Source organism: Rhinopithecus roxellana, chromosome 16, assembly GCF_007565055.1.
Source record: "Rhinopithecus roxellana isolate Shanxi Qingling chromosome 16, ASM756505v1, whole genome shotgun sequence".
Classification (NCBI taxonomy): Eukaryota; Metazoa; Chordata; class Mammalia; order Primates; family Cercopithecidae; genus Rhinopithecus; species Rhinopithecus roxellana.
In genome coordinates this window covers 34,695,822-34,721,857 of record NC_044564.1, presented here as the reverse complement: position 1 = coordinate 34,721,857, position 26,036 = coordinate 34,695,822, and the positions used below count along the sequence as shown (strand labels likewise).

Here is a 26,036-nt window from a genome sequence, read left to right as displayed (position 1 = left end):
TAGCTGGGACTACAGGCATGCACCACCACAGCTAATTTTGCATTTTTAGTAGAGACGGGGGTTTCTCCATGTTGGTCAGGCTGGTCTTGAACTCCCGACCTCAGGTGATCTGCCTGCCTCGGCCTCCCAAACTGCTGGGATTACAGGCCTGAGCCATAGTGCCTGGCCCTCCAAGTCCTTCATGGCTTTTCAGCAATATCTAGAATGCTTTTGCTATTTTCAATGAGATCTCTCAGGATTTTTCTCTTCTACTGCTTTCCTGAACTCTGCCTGGTCACTTTTACTACCTTTCTGTTATTCATTATTTCTTCCTTTAGTCTTAGTATTTTTGCTTTCTGCTCTTGTTCTACAGAGGTCATTTTAAAATAAATTCTTTCAATTTTTGTACAAAAGTGTTTCTGAGCAGTGTTTTTCATCTGCTTTCTTGATTTGTGCTATTTTCTTGGGATATTTGTGTATAAATACTATGCAGTTTCTTTTTTGATTATGATATCACTGAAGGAGTGCTTCTTGAACCAGTTTTTTGAGTAAGGTGTTAGAATAGCACTCTAGACTAGCAGGAGGCCTGACTTTCCTTAAGCCACATGTTATGTGCGTATGTGCATGTGTTTCTTTTACTGACACAAAGATTACCAGTTAACCAGACTACTAAAACATCAACAGCATCTCCTCTGTCTTGCAGCAGAAACAAAGACATTTTCTGGCACAGCCCCACCTCCTTTGCCTCTCCCAAGGTATTATTCACATAGTTTAACACAGTCAGCTTGTGTACTCCACACCTGTGATTATTCCAAGAGAATCCCTAGTTTTGTCCCTTCAAGTTATGTCAACTTCTTCTGAGAACACTGTCCTTTGCAGGTCTACTTATGTTTACACCATGAAAATCTAAGCATCCATTCTCAATGTTCTCCCTCTCCTGGGTCCCATTCTATTTTGATTCTGGTTATAAGTGTTTCCTATTTTTTAAGACACTGGAAAGATTCTATTTCCCATATTCCTTGTAGATTTTGGCTGGTTTTAGAGAGTAGAAACATCAGAGCCATCTTCACAGTACCATCCCCAAACCAGAAATCCTCTAGATTAGACACACACAAGCACACATCTGTGGGTATGCATGGACTTGTTAAAAACAGAAAAAATTCTGAACTAAAAGAATAAACATCTCAGGCTCCTGGCACTAGCACATCATGGCTTAGTACTCTCTAATGGCTTGTAATTTTAAAATGAAGTCAGCTCCACCTCTGTTGCACAACACATTGCCACCGTGGGCAAGTTAAGCAGACTGGGTTGTAACAGCATAGTTTTGTCTTCAGCGGCAAGGTCAGTCCTCAGGAAGTTAAATGAGCCCTATCACAGGTAATGTATCATCATATTCTACATATTTTAATCTATTTTTAATATGCACAAAATTTTTAACTTTTTTCCAGTCACATATGCATGTGGCTCAAGAATCAGTTGAACAAGGCTTTTATTAAAACCAATAATCAATCATCTAACCATGTTCTCCACCCAGCATCACCATTTCTCTCTCCCCAGAGGCTATCTCTTCCATTTCCTCTTAGTTATCGCTTGTATTTTTTTGGTATTATCTACCTCAAATCTGTCCAACTTGCAGCCCACAATGACTGTGAATGCAGTCCAACACTAGTTTGTAAACTTTATTAAAACATTATGAGATTTGTTTTGGTTATTTTTTCTTTTTTTGGCTCATCAGCTCTCATTAGCACATTTTATGTGTGATGCAAGACAATTCTTCTTCCAGTGTGGCCTTGGGAAGCCAAAAGACTGGACACCCCTGGCCAGGCGCGGTGGCTCACACCCGTAAACCCAGCACTTTGGAAGGCCAAGGCGGGTGGATCACTTGAGGTCAGGAGTTCGAGACCAGCATGGCCATCATGGTGAAACTCCGTCTCCACTAAAAAAAGAATATAAAATAGCCAGGCGTGGTGACGGGCGCCTGTAATTCCAGCTACTCAGGAGGCTGAGCAAGGAGAATCACTTGAACCCGGGAGGCAGAGGTTGCACTGAGTCGAGATTGCGCCATTGCACTCCAGTCTGGGCAACAATAGCAAAACTCCGTCTCAAAAAAAAAAAAGATTGGACACCCCTGATCTACATATTGCCAAAAAACAGGCTTAGAGTACTCCTTAATTTCATTTTAGTTTTACACAGTATCTCTGACTTCCTCCTCCATCTCCAGAAGATGTCAGAGACCTGAAAAGGAGGAAGTCAGAGATAATGTGTAAAACAAAAAACAAGTAGCACTGTAACCATGTACAAATTATATGCCTGCACACACTTCTGTCCCCTAACCTATAATATCGTTACATCACAATTTTGGTTATAATCAATATTCAGCGTTTGCACCACTATGATCAAGTAAATAAGTCAGCATTAACACCACTATGATTTGTTATCCATTGCCCAGATGTGAAAATTTTAATTTTCATATGCATTCTGAAGTTTAATAATTGTCTCATAAGGCTTAATTCAACCCCAAACCATTTGCCAGTTCTCTCAATCTCTTCTGAACACATCAAACACAACAGCAGTCTTGTATCTTCAAGACATTTTCCCTAAAGCCTTGGGGCTTCCTCCAATCTGGACTTGTCCGTACGTGGTGCTCAGCTATTATGTTGTATTTTTCTCCCTTCACCACCATCCTGGGGATTTCCTTCATTATTTTATGATGGATTCTCATTTTCCCTAAACCTCATGCTTTCCCTCTTTCTTTACTCCCATGTTTTAATGGAGCACATCTTCCAAAACTTTTGTGAGATAAATTCTGAGACTGTAAGTGCCTGAAATTATCTTTCCTCAAAATTAAATGATAGTTTGTGTCTAGAATTCAACATTAAAAACCATTATCCCCCAAAGTCTGAAATCATTTCTCCGGTGATTTTCTTTTACTCACAATTCTAATGAGATATAATTAGCATACCACATAACTCACCTATTTAAAGTACACAATTCAATGGTTTTTTATACATTCACAGACTTGTGACACTATCAGAATCTAATTTAGGACATTTTCATCACCCCACGAAGAAACTCTATACCCATTAGTAATCACTCTCACTCTCTTACTTGCCTGTAATTTTTTCCCCAATCCTAGGAAACCACAAATCTACTTTGTCTCTATGGATTTGCCAACTTTGGACATTTTATATAAATGGAAATCATATAATACGTGGTCTTTTCTGATTTGATTCTTCCATGTAAAACAATGTTTTAAAGGTCCTTCATACTTCATTTTTCATTGACAAATAACACACCACTACATGGATATACCATTTTATGTATCCATTCATCCACTGATGGACATTTGGGCTGTTTTTCCCTTTTGGCTATTATGAATAATGCTGCTATGAGCATTAGTGTATAACTCTTTGTATGGATGTTTTCATTTCCCTTGGATAATTCTATGTTTAACATTTGAGACACTACCAGACTATCTCCAAGAGAGCTGTATCATTTTACATTCCAATCAGTACTGTATTAGGGCTCCAGTTTCTTCACATCCTTGCCAACACTTTTTATTATCTTTTTTATTAAAGCAATCAAGTGGGTGGGCTGCAGTAACTTTTCATTTTGATTTGCATTTCCCTGAAGATTATTATTGTTGCACATCTTTTCATGTACTTTTTGTCCATTTGCATATCTTATTTGGAGAAATGTCTGTTCAAACCTCTTGCCCATTTTTTCATTCAGGTTTCTTTTTTTTTTTAATCTGGATGTAAGATTAATGCCTGTGTTTTAAGAGTTCTATAGCTTTAGTTCTTACATTCAAGTCACTGATCCATTCGGAGTTGACTTTTGTATATGACCAGCAGGGGCGATAGGGAGTAACCAACTTTATCCTCCAGCATGTGGATATCCAGTTGTCTTAGCAGCTCTGATGACATTTCTTTCCTCATTGAATTGTCTTGACACCCTTGTCAAACAGCAACTGAGAATATGAGTGTTCATTTCTGGGCTCTCAATTCTATTATATTCCACTGATCTGTATCTATCCAGAACTACACTGTCTTCATTGCTATTGCTCTGAGGAAGTTTTGCATTAGGATCTTTGTTTTTGCTTCATTGACTTCTAATTTCCACTGCTGCTGCACATGTGACATTCTGTCTTGATTCTGTGTATGTAACTCGGTTTTGCCTCTTTTCTCTTAGGATCTTCTATTTGTTGCCACTTTTCTAAAGTTTCATAATGATATGCCACATCAATACAAGTCAGTTTTCATTCTGGTTGTGCTGGGTGGCTCTTTATTGGCTCTTTTCAAACTGAGCATTCATATCATCTGTCTCCAGGAAATATTCTTACGTTTGTTTGTTTGTCTGTTTTAAAAAGACAGGGTCTCTCTCTGTCATCCAGGCTGGAGTGCAGTGCTACAATCATAGCTCACTGTAGCCTCGACCTCCTGGGCTCAGGCAATCCTCCCACTTCAGTCTCCCAAGTAGAAAGGACTACAAGGCATGTGCCACCACACCTGGCTAATTTTTTAATTTTTTGTAGAGATGGGGTCTCACTATGTTGTACAGGCTGGTTTCGAATTCCTGGCCTCATGCAATCTTCCTGCCTTGGCTTCCCAAAGTGCACTAGGATTACAGGCACGGACTACCACATCCAGTGATTGATTGATTGATTTATTGCTTCTATTTTCTGATCTATATTTCTGGAACAACTTTTATTAGTTTATCCTTTGTTTTATTTACTTACCTTTATTAGACAGTAGACCTTTCGTGACTAAGCCTAGTATAATCTTTATCTTTCCTATTTTCAACCTTTTCATTTTTGACTCTTAAGATTTCTGCAACTTTGTTCTAAACTTCCTACTTATTTTTGTCATTTCTGCTCTTCTATTTTAAGTTCTGGGATACATGTGCAAAACATGCAGGTCTGTTACATACATATACATGTGCATAGTGGTTTGCTGCACCCATCAACCCATCGTCTACATTAGGTATTTCTCTGAATGCTATCCTTCCCCTTGCCCCCCACCCACCGCACTCTTCTATTTTCAATATCAAATAACATATTCCCCTTTTTTCCTTTCATATAGCATCCTATTTTTGTTTTACATACGTATTGATTTTTCTCATTTTTCTTAAGGTATTTCGTTTGTTTGCCTGTTTTATTCTCTTTCTTTCAGGCTAGAGATTTCCACCCTTAACTCTACACTCAGATTTGAAACTAGAGCACACACCAAAAAAACATTAACAGCACGGTGAATATAGGTCAAGCTTTCAACCAAGCCATTTTATCAAGGGAACTGCTGAAATTATCATAGATTTTGCTGTTGTTTTTCTTCACCTCTTGGACTTGTCAGATTTCCCTAAGAAGAAACCTCTAAACTCTTAAGTGGAGAGCATGTGCCTGGCTACACTGTTCTGAAAGCAGAGTGGAGCAAAGAGAGGAGAGATGGGGAAAGAAAGTAGGTTACAATAATAACTACTTAACTTTCACTTAACTGTCTCATAATGTGTACCCTTCAACTGGGCCTCATATACCCTCAAGTACAGAATCCCTCTGTCCCCTTCCTCCAGAGAATAAACTTTCAGTATTGTGAGGTTCAGGAATGTCACTCAGCAAAAAGGGGGAAGAAATTTCTGCTTCTGAACAGATTATCAACCAGTTCTCATGTTTTCCGCTAAATTTCTCATACCCATTTCCAGAAGTATCTGGCAAACTAATAATGCAGCCTTCAGGAGATCCACAGTTTAAACTGGGCTGCCTTTGACATCCTCTATCAGTGGCTAAAAATACAGTTATTTGTAGATAGGTAAGTCAATCTCCTTCTGTTTTCCAGTTTCTAAAATAACTTTGTTGCTATTTTCTCCTTTCCCTGTCTTTCCCATCTTTATCAATGATGCCCTGAAAGAAAAAAAATCACTTCTTCATTGCTTCTTTGGGATTTCAGAAAGCAAATACATGTGTTCAACCCACCAAGTTTATTCAGGTATCTTTTAATTTATTTTTTAAAGATGACAAGTCCTCTTGAAACTGTATGTCAGATTTGAAAATACAATCCCCAAGAGTATCTACTAATTTCACGCAACATAAATTTAAATATATTTTTCCATTGGCAACTGTTAAAGATGCTCATAATCTAAAGGGTAAACTAGACCCAATTCACAGATAACTATGAGCGAACAGGGAAAGAAAAAAAATAGTTTGACAAACAGAACCAGGAAAGTTTCACTGGAGGAGGTGATGTGAACATCATTTTAAAGGATGAGCTAAACTTCCACAGACATATAAAAAAGAACTATAAAATTCAAGACAGCATAAGCAAAAACAAAGACAAACATCCGTTTCACTGGATTTTTTTGCTCCTTTCTTCCTTCAACAACGATATAACCCAAGGTCACATCTTTGAATCCAGCAAGTCCCAAGTAAACATCTACTCCCTCAATAAGCACTGAAAATGACTCCTAAATCTGTTTTTCTACCCATTTTCCAGGGCCAAATACTTACTTTACTACAGTGCTCCATGTAACCACATCAAAAAATCCCATTATCAGTAAGCTGCCCTCCTTATCCACCTCCAAAACCGCTTTTGTATTCTGCATCTGCATAAAGATATACTATGCATTGAGTAAATGCACCAGCAAGTAATTCCCAGATCAAGTTTGATTATTCCTACTTTCTCCCTTAATGCCAGTTTACAATTCATACTGAATATATACCTTTCAATGAGAAGCTAAAATGAATGCTCAGTGATTTCAGGATTTACACAGCCATTTTGTCACCAGTTGGAGTCGTAATATAATCGGAAGGCAAAATGAGTAGAGACCAAAACTAATCTATTATTTTCTCATCATTCTTCTACTAGAAGAGACATTAAGAAGGCATTAACTTTTTTATTATAGAATTGTATGGCTTATGATTAAGGGATAATTACAAAGTTAAATTACGCCAGCTAAAAGGTATTACACATACAAGCACAGGGTGAGTACTTCTTAAATTTAAAATTTCACTTGCTTAGACATAAGATTACATTTTTTAAAGGTTTATTCAAGCCAATTTTATGTAAACAATTTTCCTGAAGCCTGTCGGCATACTATAAAACCAAAGTAATAGAGGTGATCATATGCACAAGCTATTTTTAGCACTGGTCTGAAATATAGGAAAGTCACAAGCTGTATCTACTAATGATCCCATGGAAATTATCATGTCAAGAGTTTGCTTGATTACAAATACAGAGCAGAATAGACCAGGAGTAGTCAGACATGGCAAAAAGAAATATCCAGATTCCAATCATCTGGAAGATTCTTGCTTTGCATGATCTTGTTGATACACAAACCAACAAATTACTTTGAAGTCATTTATTATACAGCGGTTTTCATAAAAGTATTACTGCTGTAGATTTCAAAGCATTTAAGAGTTGTGGACATTTTATCCCTCTCTGTAAACATGTACTACTACATTGCTAAGCATAACCACCTCCTTATGTCCCATGGTACAGAATGCCACCTAGTCATTCATCCTATAAACACATTCCCTCTTTTGGAAAAAGTGAAAATGATGATAAATAAATACAAATTTAGCAGCAACTAGTAGAAACATAAAAATTATGACAATATTCATTTCCTAACCCAAATTCCCTTCTGGGTTGCTCTATTACCTAACATTTTAGTAAGGAAAGAAAAATGTATGGGAAGGGGAACACAATGCCTGTCTCTAAATGGAGGATAGGTGTGGAAAAGGAATGAGGTATGAATCAGTAAAAATTTGCTTTTCTGGTTACAAGACCGACAATTGGGTAACACTAATTTGAAGCATATAAATTTCTCTTCATCTCTACTGGAATGGCCAAGTCGTTGAGGGGGAAAAAAGGATATAAATATCATTCCATTGTAATGAGTGTTAAGGACAATCAAAATTCTTACATATTATCTAAAATATTAACCCATTGTAAACTTTACAACAGAGGTACACTATTCTTTTTAAGGCATAGTTCATAAATAAAATCTGAGTGCCAATAACACGCCAAGCATGGCAATACACAAGAAGAAAGTGCCTGGGCTAAAAGTGCTCAAAATCTCATGGAAAGACAAACGGGTAAAAAACTAAAATACAATGTACTAAAAAAAATATAACAGAGGACTGTATGAATGCAGTGAGAACACAGAGGGTGTGACATTATGAAATATATATTCGGTCTTTCTTCTTGCTTCCTAAGGTAACTCCTAAAATCCTTAGACTCTCCAAGTGCTGTCTTTTGGTATGAGAATGACTGATAGCTTCAGGGTAGGGCAGATAACCAAAAAGACAGAGGCACGATTACAGGGTTGGGACTTTCAGCCCCACCCCACAACTTCCAGGGATGGGAGAGACTGAAGGTCAAGTTGATCACCAACTGCCAAAGGTTTAATCAATCATGACTATGTAAGGAAGCGTCTATAAAAACTCAAGAGGACACAGTTCAGACAGCTTCCAGATACCTGAACATGTCGAAGTGCCTAGGAGATAGGACACCCAGGGAGGGCCTACAAGCGCCAAGACCCTTACCCATACCTCACCCTATGCATCTCTTCATCTGTATCCTTCGTATCCCATAGCCCTCCACAATAAACACAGTAAGTGTTTCCCAGAGTTCTGTAAGTCACTCCAGCCAATCAGCTGAAACCAAAAAGAGAGTCATGGGAATCCCAACTTAAAGCCAGTAGATCAGAAGTTCTGGAAACCCAGACTTGGAACTGGTGTTTGGGGAGCAAGAGCAGTCTTGGGGACTGAGCCCTCAACCTGTGGGATCTGGCATTACCTCCAGGTAGATAGCAGAGGCTGGAGTTTGTTTTCCACACACACTACCACAAACACTCCTTCAATGGCAGTTTAATTAGAGGGCACCCAGCTGGTGTGTGTGGAAAAAGAGAAGCTGTTCACTCAAGTCTTCTGTGCTGATGACTGTTGTGGTGGTGTGAGAACACGGGAAAAATACAGATTGAAAGTTTTTTCAAAACAGGGAGAATATCTAAGGCCTGCCTGGTGTTCAGAGTAGACTGTGTGTAAAAAGTAAAGTAGAGGTTCCTCTTCAAAGACTTTCCTTCCCATCTAATTAGGAATAAATAATAACTTCTATTTAGAAGCAAAATTTATTCAAAGACCTGTGCTAACATTCTTAAATATCTGCTAGCCGTAACAAAGAAACAAATGTACTTTATGTTCTTAGCTCCCATAATTTAGCCTAAATATTTGCCCTGGCATGCTTATACTGGTCCAAGGAAGCAATAGGTCATAGACTGTTCTTCTTCCTTATTTGAAGGTGTTTTTACCTTTCTCAGCATTCCACAAGTTACTTCCTCCTTTCTTTGTTCTCCTCTGCCTTTGCCTCTTTTAAAAAGTTCTAAGTTGCTAGGCAATTGGGACAAATACAGAATGTGAGGTCCCGTTCCAGTCAAAAGAAACCGGACACGGCAGTAGGGTGGACGCGTCAGGTTATAAATGACCCTGTCTCCTTTGTTGGGTGTACTCTCACGGCAGAACTGCTGGCGAGTGTACCCTTTCTGCAGAAAGTAAAAACGGCCTTGCTGAGGAAATAAAATTTATGTTCAAGTGCTATTTCTTTACAGCACCAGGGAACAAGCATTTCTAACATGTGTAATGGAAGTGATGATCTCTGACAAAAGAGTAAAGGGGAGAGGTGATGAAAAAGGTGATTCACTGTTAACACTGAAATAGCCTTTGTAAAAATTATGAGAGAAACCTGACATAGCTGACTCTGTCTTGCTTCTAACCTCACAAGCTGTCTTTGCTCATTCCTGGTGTAGGCCAAGCAACTATGGGAGAAATCTAGTTTACAGTTTAAAATAAAGATGGTAACTGTCCCTTCCTGAAACAAACCTCTCCTTGCTCACCCACTGCCTGCCAAACTATTCTTCAAAAACTCTAGTCCCTGAATTCTCAGGGAGGAAGATCGGAGAAACAGCTCTCATCCTTCCACTCAGCTGACCTCATGATAATTAAACTCCTCCTCTGCTGTTCTCACTGCGTTGGCTTTTCTGGGCAGCAAGAAGAACCTGCCAGGCTGTAACATCACAGCTCGGATGTAAGACAGGATACATATTCTGAGTCTAAATAGTAATATACAGGAAATGGCCAAGTTCTACAGTGTTGTTTTTTACTGTAATATATATTTATAGAGGAGAGCCTAAACACTGTAAGTCTCCGGAGTAAAACATTCCAAGGTACAAGACTGACTTGAAAAAAACTTTAGTACAAGCTAAGCACTAAATACGTTGGATGGAAAAGAAGAAAACAAAGAGTAAAAGCAAACTGAACAATTACCTCCTTTTGTAGTATCATTCTGGGCCTGGATGCCATGATGCAATGAATTATGAATGGCAGAAAGAAGATCTGCTGCTTGAACCATCAATTTTTGAGCTTCTGCAACAGCACTGGTCTAGCAAATAAATCACCAAAAACATTCTTACATATTCTTTCACTGAAAGATATACATTAAATAGGAAAATCCTATAAACAATAATGAAATTAAATGCTTGCTGTAATGACATTGGTTTTCATAAACTATGTACTTAATACAGGATGTCCAGATCCTGTTAGGATAGAAAATTTTTTTTTTTTTTTTTTTTTTGAGACGGAGTCTCACTCTGTCACCCGGGCTGGAGTGCTGTGGCCAGATCTCAGCTCACTGCAAGCTCCGCCTCCCGGGTTCACGCCATTCTCCTGCCTCAGCCTCCCAAGTAGCTGGGACTACAGGCGCCGCTACCTCACCCGGCTAGTTTTTTGTAGTTTTTAGTAGAGACGGGATTTCACCGTGTTAGCCAGGATGGTCTCGATCTCCTGACCTCGTGATCTGCCCGTCTCGGCCTCCCAAAGTGCTGGGATTACAGGCTTGAGCCACCGCGCCCGGCCAGAAAATGTTTTTTTACTCACATCTATAAAACTTGTAGGATCAATTATAACAATAGAAAATATTTTTGATTTACTTTTTTTAATAATAAAAACCAAAGATGCAATCAACTAGAAAATGAGAAAATTTTCAACAATTCTATGTCATTCATCAAGGTTGGGGGGAAAAAAAAAAACGGGAAGAAATAGAATTACAGAAGTTAAATTAATGGTAAAAATTGGATCCCTACTCACCACTTATAAACTATTCACAAATTAATCTGTAATTGGCTTGAATTAGTGCAAAAATACAAAAAAGAAAAAATATTCACCATCTAAGGCTTGCTTTTGGTTCTATACAAATCTAACAATTAATTATGTAACTGAAGGTAATAGGCCTAAAATTTTTACTTTCTCCTTTTCAATTCACAAAATATGACAACCTACAAGCAATTTCAGCTTCTAATGTATTAGTTACAAATAAGTAAAAAAATATACTTCTTGAGAAAGTCTTCAGGGTTACTCTGGTATAAATACACCAAATGCTGAGTTCTCTATATCTGAGATCAGGAGCACTTCAAGGGAAAAGTTTCAGAACTGCATCACTTAGGCATTCCATCCAAAATCACTAAAACAAACAGACATATGATATTGAATGCCCTTACCTCTTTCTTAGTAAAGGCTATAAGCACTGTCAGTAACACACGAGTAAATTTCACTCTGCTGAATACTGCTAAACATTGTTGGTGCTAAAAAAACAAGAGAGGACTAGAAGTTAAAAGATGCAAAGTCCATGAAAGGAATTTCATTTAAAATATATTAACTCCTAAGTCTCAATGTTAATAACGTACTACATTACAGACACCTTCGCTTATAGGCTTTTAAAAGCCTGAAAAATGAGCTGCAGAAAACAAAACAAAGCCTATTCTTTTGAAATAGGAATGTGAAGCTTCTATACCAACAGGATTGATCTTGTCCTAAGTCAAAAGCTACACTATTACCTCAAAAAGCTGATTTTATCCGCATTTTAAAAAGACTGATTAAAATGTGCTTTAAGCAGAGTCAGAAAATTTAGAATCTCGACAAAGGTTCAGCAACTTTTGATACTGTGTAGCTCTGACGCATTATCTGTGAAAGATCATATTTTTCTTCCTACCTCACAGGAATACTGAAGAGTTTTGAAATCATCTATTTGAAAGAGCTGTACTATCATTCTATCAAAATAAATACAAGGGAAATAAAATCCCTTGCAATGTCCAATTTTTAAAGAAATACCTTAAAAAGGGCTTCCATAAATTATAACGCAGTTCATAAAACTACAACATTAACAGGTAGACTTCTCTGATATTATCTACCAGAAAATAAGTTCAATTACTTCTAGTTCAACTTCTGGATCTCTTTCTTCTCCTTGTCGACTTCGAGTACTCTAAAATTTTAAAAAAGGTGAATTAAACACAAACCTGAAAAAATATTACATTACAAATATATAAGGTAAAACACTAATTTTTTGAGTATACACAACAGTCTGTTTTTGGGAAAAATTATTGGAGAAAAAAGCTGTGTCTAGTATTTATGTTCCTATTAATCCTATATAAAGGTCATTTTGACATAAATTATAAAGATCATGCAAAAGAATTAAGTATTGAAACAGCAAAAGCAAAACAACGAAATAACATAAGCAGAAGTATATGGCACACAGTACATTTTCCTTTAAAAGGAGCTATTAATTGAAATTCCTGATGCTCTCAAAACTAACCCTGTTAGAAAAAAACTGTAACCTTTACAAAAATCACATCATGAAAAAATAAAGTTCAATGGTCAATACTGATTTGTTTTACACTAAACTACAAAATATCTTAATACAAATGTTATAGTGGACAATTTTATTTGACCAAACACCAGGGCGGTACTACAGGAAGATCTACTAGAAGTTGTGGGTTCTAGCCCTAAAGTTGCCATTTACATGCCCTTTAGTAAAGCTAAGACACAGGTTACTTAATTCCTTTGATCTGTATTTTCCTCATCTAAAAGTGGAGCACTATGTGTGTTAAATTGCCCAATTCACTGAATCGCAAAAATCAAAAAAAGAGAATATGAAGTTTGACAACCATACTGTTATACTAGTGTTAAAAAGAAAAGTAGGAATACAACTTTTCCCCCTTTTTAATCTCTATGAAAAGCAGCAAATCATCAAGGTCATCTAGAAGGTTTTCACCAGATTTGACATATCACCATTTACTGAGCTCACCTACTGTGTTCCAGACACTGTTCCAGCTATTAAAGATACAAAGGTGAACAAGACAGTCCTTACCTTTGAGGAACTCAAAACAGTAGTGGGAGAAAAATACTATTCTTAAAATAGCATAGTAAAACTCTAAAACACCGGCAAAAAGTTGAAAGAATCGAGTGGGTTAAATTTTAATATTGGATTCAACCAACCACTGATTGAAAGTATCAGAAAAAAATTTTAAAATAGCATTTAAAAATACAAATTTTAAAAGTACAACCATTTACATAGCATTTACATCATATTAAATATTATAAGTAATCTAGTGATGACTTAAAGTATACAGAAGGACATAAACAGGTTATATGCAAATATCACACCATTTTATATAAGAGACTTGAGCATCCTTGAGTTTTGGCATCCACAGGGGTCCTGGAACCAATGCCCTGAGAATACTGAGGGATGGCTATACTAAAAATGACATTCATTTATCAGAAACTCCTCTAGCAGTGTTCAAATTCATTACAAAAAAAAATACAAAGCACATACAGGAGAAAGGTGGTTCTACACATTTGTAATTAGGTAAAGATAACCTGACATTTAGACGTGTACCAAAACCCTACGTCAAAGAGAAAACATACATACCTTTACTCTTCTTTGCATGTCATCCTCCACATCTTTTAGCATGCCTAGAAAAAGAAACAATAAGTTTTAAAAGGAAACATATGAAAATGTAAAACTTGTGAATTATCTTTAAAAATAATTTTACCTGTAACTCGAAGATCTGTCACACTGTTAGCCATTTTAAATCCATAAGTCATAGACTGAAAATCTTCCTATACAAAAAGGGAATAATCAGGCTCATGAATAGCAACAAAACCTTAAATTGTGGCAAAATATAAAACTTTTCTTTATATTTCTCTACAAAATCACTATTTATTAAAAGAAACAGAAATGGGAGGTCATCCTGCTTGTCTAAATATTGCTAGGACACACCTAAGCTTTTCTTGAAGGCATACACATAAAACACCATATTCTAATGTTGTCTCTGTCCTTACTTTCAATTGCTTGTCCTTAGGCAATTTAATACGTTCATTTGCCATGTAAGTGTAATGCTTATGAAAATATCACAAAGTAATAATTCTCACAAAGTATTCTCACATTCACAGGTGAATAGTAAATATACAATAATTACTGTTTAAGGACCAGGCTGCAAGATTTAGATAAGACTACTTAAAAAATTATTAAATGACTGCTTACAGTTAAGATTTCTCAAAGAGAATTATTCAAAGTGAGAGCAAAACCATGTTCCACTATAGTCCACTGGAAGGAAAAAAACTGAGTCATTCAGACACATGACCCCCATCCCCTAAATCATTTTTTAAATGATTTCATTGCTGGGTCATTAACAAATTAAGTGATTTGCTGGACTTCCTTTGAAGAAAATATGTTTACTGTCATCTGGCTGATCTGATTAACAAGTCATAAGCCTCATTAAAACAGTGTTTCTGCCTACTATAATTCCTATAAAAACATAGATAGGGATAGGCGCAGTGGCTTGTGCCTACAATCCCAGCACTTTGGGAGGCCGAGGCAGGCAGATTTTTTTTTTTTTTTTTTTTGAGACGGAGTCTCACTCTGTCGCCCAAACTGGAGTGCAGTGGCCAGATCTCAGCTCACTGCAAGCTCCGCTTCCTGGGTTTACGCCATTCTCCTGCCTCAGCCTCCCGAGTAGCTGGGACTACAGGCGCCCGTCACCTTGCCCGGTTAGTTTTTTGCATTTTTTAGTAGAGACGGGGGTTTCACCGGGTTAGCCAGGATGGTCTCGATCTCCTGACCTTGTGATCCGCCCGTCTCGGCCTCCCAAAGTGCTGGGACTACAGGCTTGAGCCACCGCGCCCGGCCCCGAGGCAGGCAGATTACCTGAGGTCAGGAGTTCAAGACCAGCCTGGCCAACATAGTGAAACCCCGTCTACACTAAAAATACAAAAAAATTAGCTGAGCATGGTGGCGTGTGCCTGTAATCCCAGCTATTTGGGAGGCTGAGGCAGGAGAATCGCTCGAACCCGGGAGGTGGAGGCTGCAGTGGGCAGAGATTGCGTCATTGCAATCCAGCCTGGGCGACAGAGTGAGACTCTGCCTCAAAAAAAAAATGCAGATAGAATCTTAAAATAACAGAATAATGGTTCAAAAGGGGATGGTGCCACAGCACAATTTCTGGATTCTTAAAAAAAAAAAAAACAGTGAGCATCAAATTCAAGTGAGGTACTATATCCCACAAACAGTAAGAAAACAAACCCTACGTCCTTGGTCTCAAAGAACTCAGGGATATTTTATGACTTACATGATCGAGTCCTTAAAAAAAAAAAAAAGACTCATTATATTACAAAGCTATATAAGCTTATCCTCTAGATGAAGTTTATAGTCTGTCTCTACTTGGACATCAAACAGGATTCTCAAATTTTACATCTCCAAAAAGGAGCTTGATGCCCACTTTCCTAGCGTTTACCATACCACTAAATGGCACTACTATCTATCTAGAGTTGCTCAGGCTGAAAACCTGGCCTCGACTCCTCTTGTTTTTCTGCATCCTGTATCAAATCCATCAGAAAACACTGTAGGCTCTATCTTCAAATTCTAGTCGAACTACTTCTCACCCTTTCACAGCTATCTTTAGTTTAAGTCACCACTATTGCTCACTCTTGTAACCACCTCCAGACAACTCCTCCACCTACCACACTAGTCCCTGCTATAATTTATACACCACCAGAAGGCAGAAGGATTGTTTGAAAATAAGTCAGATCATGTCACTTCCTATTCAAAACCTTTCAATAGTTTTCTACCTCACAGCAAAATCCCAAAGCCCACCACGGCCTCTACGGCCCTACATCACATGACCCGGTTTCCCTCGCCAATTTCCTACCATTTCACATTCACTGCACTGCAGTCTGACGGGTCTTTCTTGTCATTCAAACATAATAAACACATTCTCCTCTCACGGCTCCCACACCAAAATGATTTTCTTCAAAATATTTACAAGGCTTCATCCCTTACTATATTCCAGCCTCTGTTCTAATGTCAAATCCTCAAATAGAGGTTTTCCCTATGCATTCTAAGACAGCACCATCCACCATTTTATATCCCCTTATCCTGCTTTACTCTTCTTCATGGCAGTTATCACCACGTGACATTATACATGTATTTAATTACATATGCATTGACTATCTGTCCCAAGACAGGTATAATCCATGAGTTCACGGCTTTATTTACTATTTTACCTCCAGGACTTAGAATAGTGCTAAATAGACTTCTATTTAATAAATACGTGTTCAACGAACGACTTATTCCAGGGCAAGGGTCATGAACTCAAAAGGCAGGTTATCTTCCTGAATACATCTGGCTGACTACAACATACACTAGGGAATGGTAGAGACCGGGAAATTGGAAAATATATGCTTCATTTAGAAGGGGTCAGCCACTACTTATCCTGATGTGGCTATGAATGAATACAGGGCCAGTGTGGTCAGGTCTCCTAATTTTTTAGAAAAAAATCTAGGTTTTTCTTTTTCAATGTAAAATCTCCCCCCACCTCTCTCTTTTTTTTTTTTTTTTTTTGAGACAGGGTCTCACTGTCATCCAGGCTTGAGTGCAGTGACGCAAACTCAGCTCACTATAACCTCCACCCCACTCTGGGCTCAAGCAATCCTCCCACCTCAGCCTCCTAGGTAGCTGGGAATACAGGCATGTACCACCACACTAGGCTGAATTTTTTTTTATTTTATTTTTAGTAGAGATGGGGTCTTGCCATGTTGTCCAGGCTGGTCTCTAACTCCTAACTTCAAGCAAATCCACCCATCTCAGCCTCCCAAAGTGCAAGGATTACAGGCATGAGCCACCACATCCAGCCTCATCTTCCTATTTTTAGAAAACCAGACCAACACTGTGTAGAAAAAACAACAAAACAAAAATATCCATAAACCTTATCTGTAAGTTTGCCAAGAAGAGTCTTAGGAAAACTATCTTTCTGGAAGAACACCACAGGCCCTGGGTATATAAACCTCAGTAATAAGAATTTAATCTAAGTTACTGAATAAGTGAGAGCAAGAGAGTCATGTAAACAGACTGCTACCATTAAAGATCACTCTTGAAGATTTGTATACTTGAGGACAGAAGTTAAGAGTGAAACTAGGGAGACCAGACATTGGACTCTAACCAACAGTCCAAGCAAGGGCTGATGATGACTTGGATTGGGATTGCAACAGTGGGGAGAGTAAGAAGTTGGTCAAAAAAAAAAAAAAAATCAGGATATATTTCAAAGGTAGCACTAACATGATATGCTGATGAACTGAATGTGTATATGAGGTAAACTATACAATCAAGCCTCATTTTTAGTGTTTTGTTCTAAGCAGGTGATGGTACCATTTCCTGGGATAAGGCAGTATTTGAGAGGAGCAGGAGTAAGGGCAGAAATGAAGTACAATTTTGGTTATATCAAGTTTGTAATCTCTTTGGTCATCCAAGTGGAGATTTCAGATTTCACTTGCTTGAGACTAGAAGTCAGGGAAGGACTCAAGGCTAGAGGCATAAATTTGGACTTCATCAGTGTATAGTTATTTGATATTGAATGCCACATAAGTAGAGGAAATCAACCTAGGGAGCGGTTATGGAGGAGGGAGGGAGTCCACGAGTACCCTAGCAATTAGAGATGCAAGCACAGGAACTAGACTTACCAGTGAGGCAGAAAGAAATCCAAAAGATTGGTATTAAGAAGACAAAGAGAAAAAAGTATTTCACAGTGTGTCAACTGGGTCTAATGATGCTCACAGGCTGGAGAGGGAGGGGTGAAAACACTGAATTTAGCAAGATGGGTAAAGACCAGTTCTCTGTAGTGGTGGTAAAGAACGACCATTTGGAGTACATAAAGAGAAAATGAAAGAAAAAGCAGAATAAGCAAATCATTAAAGAAGTTTTTCCTGGAGAGTAGCTAGGAAATGGGATTGTAGATACAAGGAGCCATGGGATCAACGAAACTGTGATGCTTTCAAATGAATGTAAAGCATGTTTACATGCCAATTAGAGTAAGCGAGTAGTGAAGGAGAACCTAGTAACGCAACACAAGTGGAGGAGCTGAGCTTAGATTGTAACAGGAATACTTTCACCTTAACAAGAGAGAAGACAGAGTTTGTGAGTATTAACAAATAGGTTAGCACTTGTGATAGTGACAAAATGAAACCTTTGAGATTAAGTTGCAGACCATGATGCCCCTTTACTTCTAAATACTTCAGTATGATTTCCTAAAAACAAAATCTTCCTCTTACATAACCACAGTACAATTACCAAATAAAGAAATTCATGTCTCTAACCTCCTTTGATCTGGAGCATTTCCTCTGTCCTTAACTTTCGTATCTGACATTTAGAAGTATCTTTTCAAACAGTACTTCAAAATAGTATATTTTGAATAATACTTTGTAATATACATTTTGTAGCACATCCCTCAGTAATGAGTGTGCCTGATGTTTCTTCAAGATTAAACTTAAGTTATATCATATTTGATAGGAATACCACAGAAGTGATATGTCCTTCCTAGAACACTGTATAAGTAGGCACATGTCAATCTGTCCAATTACTGATAATTCTGGCCACTTGACTAACATGATATCTGCCAAGTTTCTCCATGACAAAGCTATCATTTTTCCCTTTGTAATTAATAAGTATCTGGTATTTTTTGAGACTACGTACATATTCTGTGTCTCATTATACTTTTGCCCAGTAATTGCAGCATCCTTTGTCAGAAATAAGTATTCAAAAACTGTACTCTTCACACAATACTATGCAGCCAAAACACTAATATTTTAGATATATTGAGTTAAATAAAATATAGCATTCAAATTATTTTCACCTATGGCCACTAGAACACTAAATCAAACTATACATGTGGCTTACATTTCCACTGTCTAGTTCTGGTTTACAGAAAGAGATGACAGACAAGAACCACCAGTGAGGTAGCAAACCAGGGAAGAAAAGCATCTTAAAAGCCAAGCAAAGAATGTATTTTGAGGATGGAGTGATGACTACATCAAAATCTGCTGGTAATTCAAGTTTAAGACCAAATCTAACCACTGAATTTAACACTGAGGTCTTTGATGACTGTGACACGGTAGTTTTAGTGAAAGGTATAAAGCCTGACTGGAGCAGACAGAAAAAGAAGAAAACCAGAGACAGTGACTATGAATACAACCTTTTTTTTTTTTTTTTTAAGAGTCAGGGTCATTTGACTGCCCAGACTGGAGTGGAGTGCAATTGTAGCTCACCATAGCCTCGAACTCCTGGGCTCAAGTGATCTTCCTGCCTCAGCCTCAAGCAGCTGGGACTACAGAGGTGTACCACATCACCATGCCTGGCTAATTTTTTTTATTTTTTTGTAGATGGGGTCTTGCGATGTTGTCCAGGCTGTAAGCACCCCTTTTAAAAACAATCTGGCTGAAAAGAATTAAGGTATGTGCAGAAGATGAAGGACAATTTTATGTTAAGAAATGATAGACTTAACGAGAGGAATATAAAGCACGTTTGCATGCTGATGTAAATTATCTAGCAGAGGGGTAAATTCATTACGCAAAGAACACAGGGAAGAATTGCTAGAGCAGTATCTTTGAATATAGAATATAGGATCAATGCACAAGCAGAAGTTATCATCCTTAGGAATACAGAAGGTCCATCTACATAACAGGAAAGCAACGGAATATAGCGCACATGTAGGCAGGTAGGAAGACTACTTCTATTTATATGGTAAATAGCAACTTACCAAATAAGTGTGAGGGTAGGGGAGACTTTTTTTTTTTTTAAAGACATACCAGGTCTCAAAATCTACCTTCTTGTCTCCCTGAAGAACTGGAAATATTCCATCAAACAAAATAATAAACTAAGAATAATAAAGGCATGTGGGCCAGATAACAAGAGACCTAACAAAACAGAGGGGGAAATGAAATTCCCGGAGAAAAGAGAACAAAAAACTAGAATGACACACCTGTGTTGTGGGCACAGAACACAAGTGATGCAGCCTGAAGCTGGAGAACAAGACTTCAAGAGGAGCATTTTCAAAAGAAAATACACAACTGACAGATTATCTGATAGGTTTCACAACAGTGGGCGAAAGCAATGGGGAGAAGTACACAGAAAACTAAGCAAATCAAAAAGAGAGATAATTATCACATATAAGAAAAACAAAATTTTGTATGAGAAAGGAAATATAAGCATATACCACTTTGGCTCACCTCTCATTAATGTTTACACAATCACGATAACATCAATGCTCCACAATGATTTAACCAGCTTTTAGATTACTATTTGGGGCAAGGGCAGGGGTAATATGAGATATATTGTGATCTAATCTAACATATCAAAGCTAAAGTTAGTAAATCCTTAAATCCAGAAGTTAGATTAGATTATCTAGATATATGGAAATAATATGGAACAGTAAAAAAAAAAAAAAAAAAAAAAAGCAGAGAACTATTTTTCCTCATAAATGGGCTATTTAACTTTTTAAATTACATACAAGTATTAGTACTTTTATTAAGATGTACACACACGCACATCCCACTTAAATTTTCACATACCAAATATGAGGATACCTATTTTTAGGAAGACAACTGGTGGTCATATGGAGAATGAACTAGAAAGAAAATACTGGAGAAGAGTTCAGAAACTCCAAGGAAGCCAAACCTAAAGTTGAAGAACTAAAGCAGAAATGATGAGAGAAAAAACAGTGCCCTAATTCAAGGCATCTGCAAGCCAAAGCAAAATAATCTGGATGTAAGGAGTAAGAGGAAAGAGGTAATCAAAAACAACACTGGCAGTACGATATTGCAAGATACAGAATGGAAAAGGAAAAGTGGTTTGATAGGGTTCCCATTTTGGGCATGTGAGCAAGATGTTAAGAAACAAGTCAGAAAATGTCTCCAGATCAGGAGACACGCCTGAGAACAAAATACACCAGCAGTTAGGAACTCCAGAAACACCCAATTTAAATAAATAATTTGCTCATTATAAATCTTTGTTTTGTTTTGAGATGGAGTCTCTCTCTGTCGCCCAGGCTGCAGTGCAGTGGCGCCATCTCGACTCACTGCAAGCTCCGCCTCCCAGGTTCATGCCATTCTCCTGCCTCAGCCTCCCAAGTAGCTGGGACTACGGGTGCCCCCCACCACGCCTGGCTAATTTTTTATATTTTTAGTAGAGATGGGGTTTCACCGTGTTAGCCAGGATGGTCTCGATCTGACCTCGTGATCCGCCCGCCTCAGGCCTCCCAAGTGCTGGGATTATCAGGCATGAGCCACCATACCCAGCCAAATCATTCTTATTTATCACTAGGTCTCTTGAAGACTTTTTACTATATTAGTATTTTTTTCTAATTATAAGACTAAGACAAACTTACCTGGAAAATCTGAAAATTTTAGCAAAAAAAAGAAAATACAATCTTTTGGCCCAGGAGCAAACTTCTGGTTTTCTCTCTTTCCAGTTTTATTTTTACACAGTTGGCTACAATGCTGCTTTTTTAACCTTTTGACATATACATTTCTCCATGTTATTAAGCACTCTTTCATCATGTTAATAACTACATACTCAATATACATAACAAATTATGTGTAATCAATTATCCATAATTTATTTCAACCATAACTCTAATGGTGGCATGCTGGTTGGTGTCAATTGTTCACTAATGAAAACTCTGGTTAATGCATTTGGGCATAAAGTGCCCACATTTCTAATTACTTCCTTTTTTGTTATTGTTGTTGAGATGGAGTCTCACTCTGTCATCCAGGCTGGAGTGCAGTGGTGCAATCTCAGCTCACTGCAAGCTCCGCCTCCCAGGTCCAAGCGATTCTCCTGCCTCAGCCTCCCAAGTAGGCATGACTACAGGCATGTGCCACTATGCCTAGCTAATTTTTGTATTTTCAGTAGAGATGGGGTTTCACCATGTTGGCAGGCTAGTCTCGAACTCCTGACCTCAGATGATCGTGGCCTCCCAAAGTGCTGGGATTACAGGTGTGAGCCACAGCACCCGGCCTAATTATTTCTTTAAGGCTGAGTTATAAGAAATAACTAGTTTAAATATCAGTATTTTTAAGATTCTTGATATACACATTATTAAACTGTTGCCAAAACAGCTGTGCTAATGTACACTAGTAAAAACAGAAGTGTCAACTTACTGCATTCCTTCCAACATTGAACATTTTCATTTTTAAAATTACATTCATGAAAATCAATCAGTTCTAGGAGCCAGGAAATCTGAGATCAAGAGGTGGGTGAGGTTAAAAAAAAAAAAAAGAAAGAAAAAAATCAAACTACTCATTTTCATTTGTATTTCCTGGATTATAGTGAAGCTACATTTTAAAAGTGTTATAGCCATTTGATAACCTTCCTTCATAAAATAAGCAACTTATTTTATTGCCCATTTATTCATTTGGGCCTGAGTGTTATACTTTACTTGAATGTGACCATAATTCATAAAAATTATCTTATGTTTGTACCTTTATTTTTCCTAAAAGTTTTTCTATCACTCTTGTCCTATTAGTCTCTTCCTTTAACATTTCTCCCATTTCCTAGTAAGACCTTCATCCAGAATATAAATGGATCTTCAATTACTGGCCAGGTGTGGTGGCTCACGGCTGTAATTCCAGCACTTTGGGAGGCTGGGGTGGGAAGATGACTTGAGTCCCAGGGTTTGAGACCAGCGTGGCCAACAAAGCAAATCCCAGTCTTTACAAAAAATTTAAAAATTAGCCACGTGTGGAAGAACACATCTGTAGTCTTAGCTACTCAGGAGGCTGAGGCAAAGTATCGCTGGAGCATAGGAATGAGGCTACCTGCAAGCTATGATCATGCCACTGCACTCCAGCCTGGGTAACAAAGTAGAATCCTCTAGAAATAAAATTCAATTATAATTTCTTGTTACTAAAAAACTTACCTTAGTTTATTTAAAAACAAAATAATGCAGACGCACCATAAAAATCCCAACAGTGCAAACAAGTGTATACTCCAGCCCTCAAGACCTATTATCCTCTTGTGTATGAAGATTTAGCTACCCATCTCCCTTTTTAAAACAGAAAAAAGTGGTAGCAAGCTATGCACATGCTTTACTACACCTGACTTTTCTCACTTTAGAAATCTAATCTTATCTCTACACAAAAATCAATCTCCTTTTTTTAACTGACCTCCTCCATTTTAAAATCAGTAAAATACCCTTTTTTTTTTTTTTTTTTTGGAGACAAGGTCTCACTCTGCACACAAACTGGAGTGCAATGGCACAATCACAGCTCACTGCAGCCTCGACCTCCCCAGGCTCAGGTGATCCTCCAACCTCAGCCTCTCCAGTAGCTGAGACTACAGGCACACACCACCACACCCAGCTAATTTTTGTATTTTCTGTAGTGACACGGTCTCGATATGTTGCTTAGGCTGTCCTTGAACTCCCGGGCTCAAGTCATCTGCCTACCTTGTCCTTTCAAAGTGCTGGAATTACAGGCATGAGCCACCACAGCGGCCAGCAGCAAAACACTTGATTGTATGAATGTAACATCTTTTCATTAGTCTCCTACTGATGGATACTGAGGTGGTTTCCAAACTAGTTACTACAAACAATTCTGTAAGTAATATCCTTGTACACAGGTCTTTGTGTACAAACACAAATATATTTGTAGGATGGAGTGCTAGAAGTGAAACTGCTGAGTCAAGACATGCATATTAGATTATGATAGATATCACCACATTGCTCTTTTTTAAAGTTGTAAGAATTTACACTCCCACCAAAAAAGTATGAGTCTTGCTTAGAGCAGGATGTCAAGTACTGACTGATCAATGTGGAAAATGTACTGGAATCAAAAAATACAAATTTTGCAACCATCACAGTAAACAGTCCAGGCAAGCACCGTCGATGGATGTTCAATCTAAGGGGAAAGATTTCAGTCAGCAGGATATTTTTATGGTCTTAAAGTGTATCCCAAGATTGCTTAAATACAAAGGGAAAAAACAGTAACCATATGGAAATAAGACAAAAGCTTTATGAACTGACCAAAATAATATCACCACTGAAGGGCAGACAGACTGTATACCTCCAGATGTGACACCCTCAAAAACACACATCACTTATGTTACATTCCACCCAAGACTGCACAATCTAAATTTAATCATTAGGAAAGAACAGATAAACCCAAGTGAGGCATAGCCTATTAAGAAATGAAAAGCAGGACAAGGTTGTGTTCACAAAAATATCAATGTCACCGGAAACAAAGAAAAGCTGAGGATCTCATGTAGCTTAAAGACTACTACAGAAATACGCAATTAAATGCAGGTCATAATTCTAGACTGGATCAGGGGAAAAAACACTAAGAAGGATTGGGTCAATTAACAAAAATGGAATCTGAATAGTGTACTGTTATTACAGATTTGTTGAAGTTGATAATTGTGTTGTGGTTCTGCAGGACAGTGCCCTTTTTCTTTGGAGAAACACACTAAAGTGTCACGGGGAAGGCGGCTGTAATGGGCACAACTTATCTAACAGGTCAGGAAAAGACATACATACATACATACATGAGAGAGAGAGCAGGAGCACACGCATAAGTGAAAAAAGCAAATGGGACAGTATGTTAACAGTAGCTGAATCTGCATACGAATTATATGTTCTTTGTGCTGGTTCCCATAATTGCTGTTAATCTGAAATTATTCCCCAATAAAAAGTTCTAAAAAAAGACTAACAAGTGGGAAATAATGACGGCTCATATTCACTGACACACACACATACATACACACAGATTATATGAGTGCCTGTTTTCCCATCTTCATCAATCTTACTGTAAACAATTTCTAATATTTGCCAACAATGGGTAAAAACATGGTATTTCAGTTTTAATTTGCATTAAAGTGAGATTAAGCATCTTACATTTAAAGGTCATTTTATTTTCTGTAAACTATCTTCTTTTAATTTTTTATACTGAACACATTTCACATCTCTGCCCACTGATTCTGATGTCCTTTTAGTTGTACTTTGAAAACACTAGTATTTAAAATAATCTGCATTTCTCTAACTTAAACTAATCTTTTTAAAATTCTATCCAAATGAGTAAGATTTTCCATAATGATACTCATATCAATACAATATGCAAATAACCAATGACTATATAAAAAGTAGACACTATTTCAAACAACTCACAAAGCCATGCGGCCAGGAACGGTGGTTCACGCCTGTAATTTCAGAACTTTGGGAGGCTGAGGCAGGTGGATCACCTGAGCTTAGGAGCTCGAGATCAGCCTGGCCAACAGAGTGAAACCGGGTCTCTACTAATATACAAAATTAGCCAGGCATGGTGGTGCATGCCTGTGATCCCAGCTACTCGGGAGGCTGAGGCACAAGAATAGCTTGAACCCAGGAGATGCAGGTTGTAGTGAGCTGAGAATGCCCCATTGTACTCCAGCCTGGGCAACAGGACTGAAACCCCATCCCCTCCCCCCCCAAAAAAAGCCACATCTTCAAATATTGACAAACATATTGAGTATACATTTAATTATTCTCACATACATAGTATAAATTTAGAAAAGTTTTACATACTATACACTGAACCATTGTTGGATCCTAAGAAATTTATTCTGGACCAGTAACAGCACTAAAAAGAAACATCGGTTTCAACAGAAGAATTGAACAAAAATAGTTAGTTATCAATAATTTCAAATGCTATCACATTTTCCCTTATACAATTCTTTGTTTTGTAGTCATAGGTTGAGATGCAATTCCCTGAAAATTATCAGCATCCGAAAGCTTATTTTTTACACTAAAGGGGAAAAAATCTTTCTATCTCTAAAACTTAGACAAACCAAAGGAAAATGTCTATACCCTAGAATATTCGTATCTTTGTTCTCCTTAGCTCCCTTTTTGTATTATAATTTCTGACAGACTTCAGGACAAGGGCT

At 37.8% G+C, this 26,036-nt stretch overlaps 1 protein-coding gene across 5 annotated transcripts in view; it reads right to left on the bottom strand.

Annotated features, from left to right (window-relative positions):
* NAA35 (N(alpha)-acetyltransferase 35, NatC auxiliary subunit) overlaps window positions 1-26,036 on the bottom strand; it is an 89,061-nt gene that overhangs the window by 40,261 nt on the left and 22,764 nt on the right. For all 5 annotated transcript variants that reach the window (XM_030919292.1, XM_010378069.2, XM_010378072.2 and 2 more), the window contains exons 7-11: window positions 13,849-13,915; window positions 13,725-13,768; window positions 12,228-12,278; window positions 11,518-11,601; window positions 10,289-10,403 (exon numbers count right to left, since the gene is read on the bottom strand). In XM_030919292.1, coding sequence (XP_030775152.1) covers window positions 10,289-10,403; window positions 11,518-11,601; window positions 12,228-12,278; window positions 13,725-13,768; window positions 13,849-13,915 — 361 coding nt within the window. The remainder of the gene's footprint in view (window positions 1-10,288; window positions 10,404-11,517; window positions 11,602-12,227; window positions 12,279-13,724; window positions 13,769-13,848; window positions 13,916-26,036) is intronic.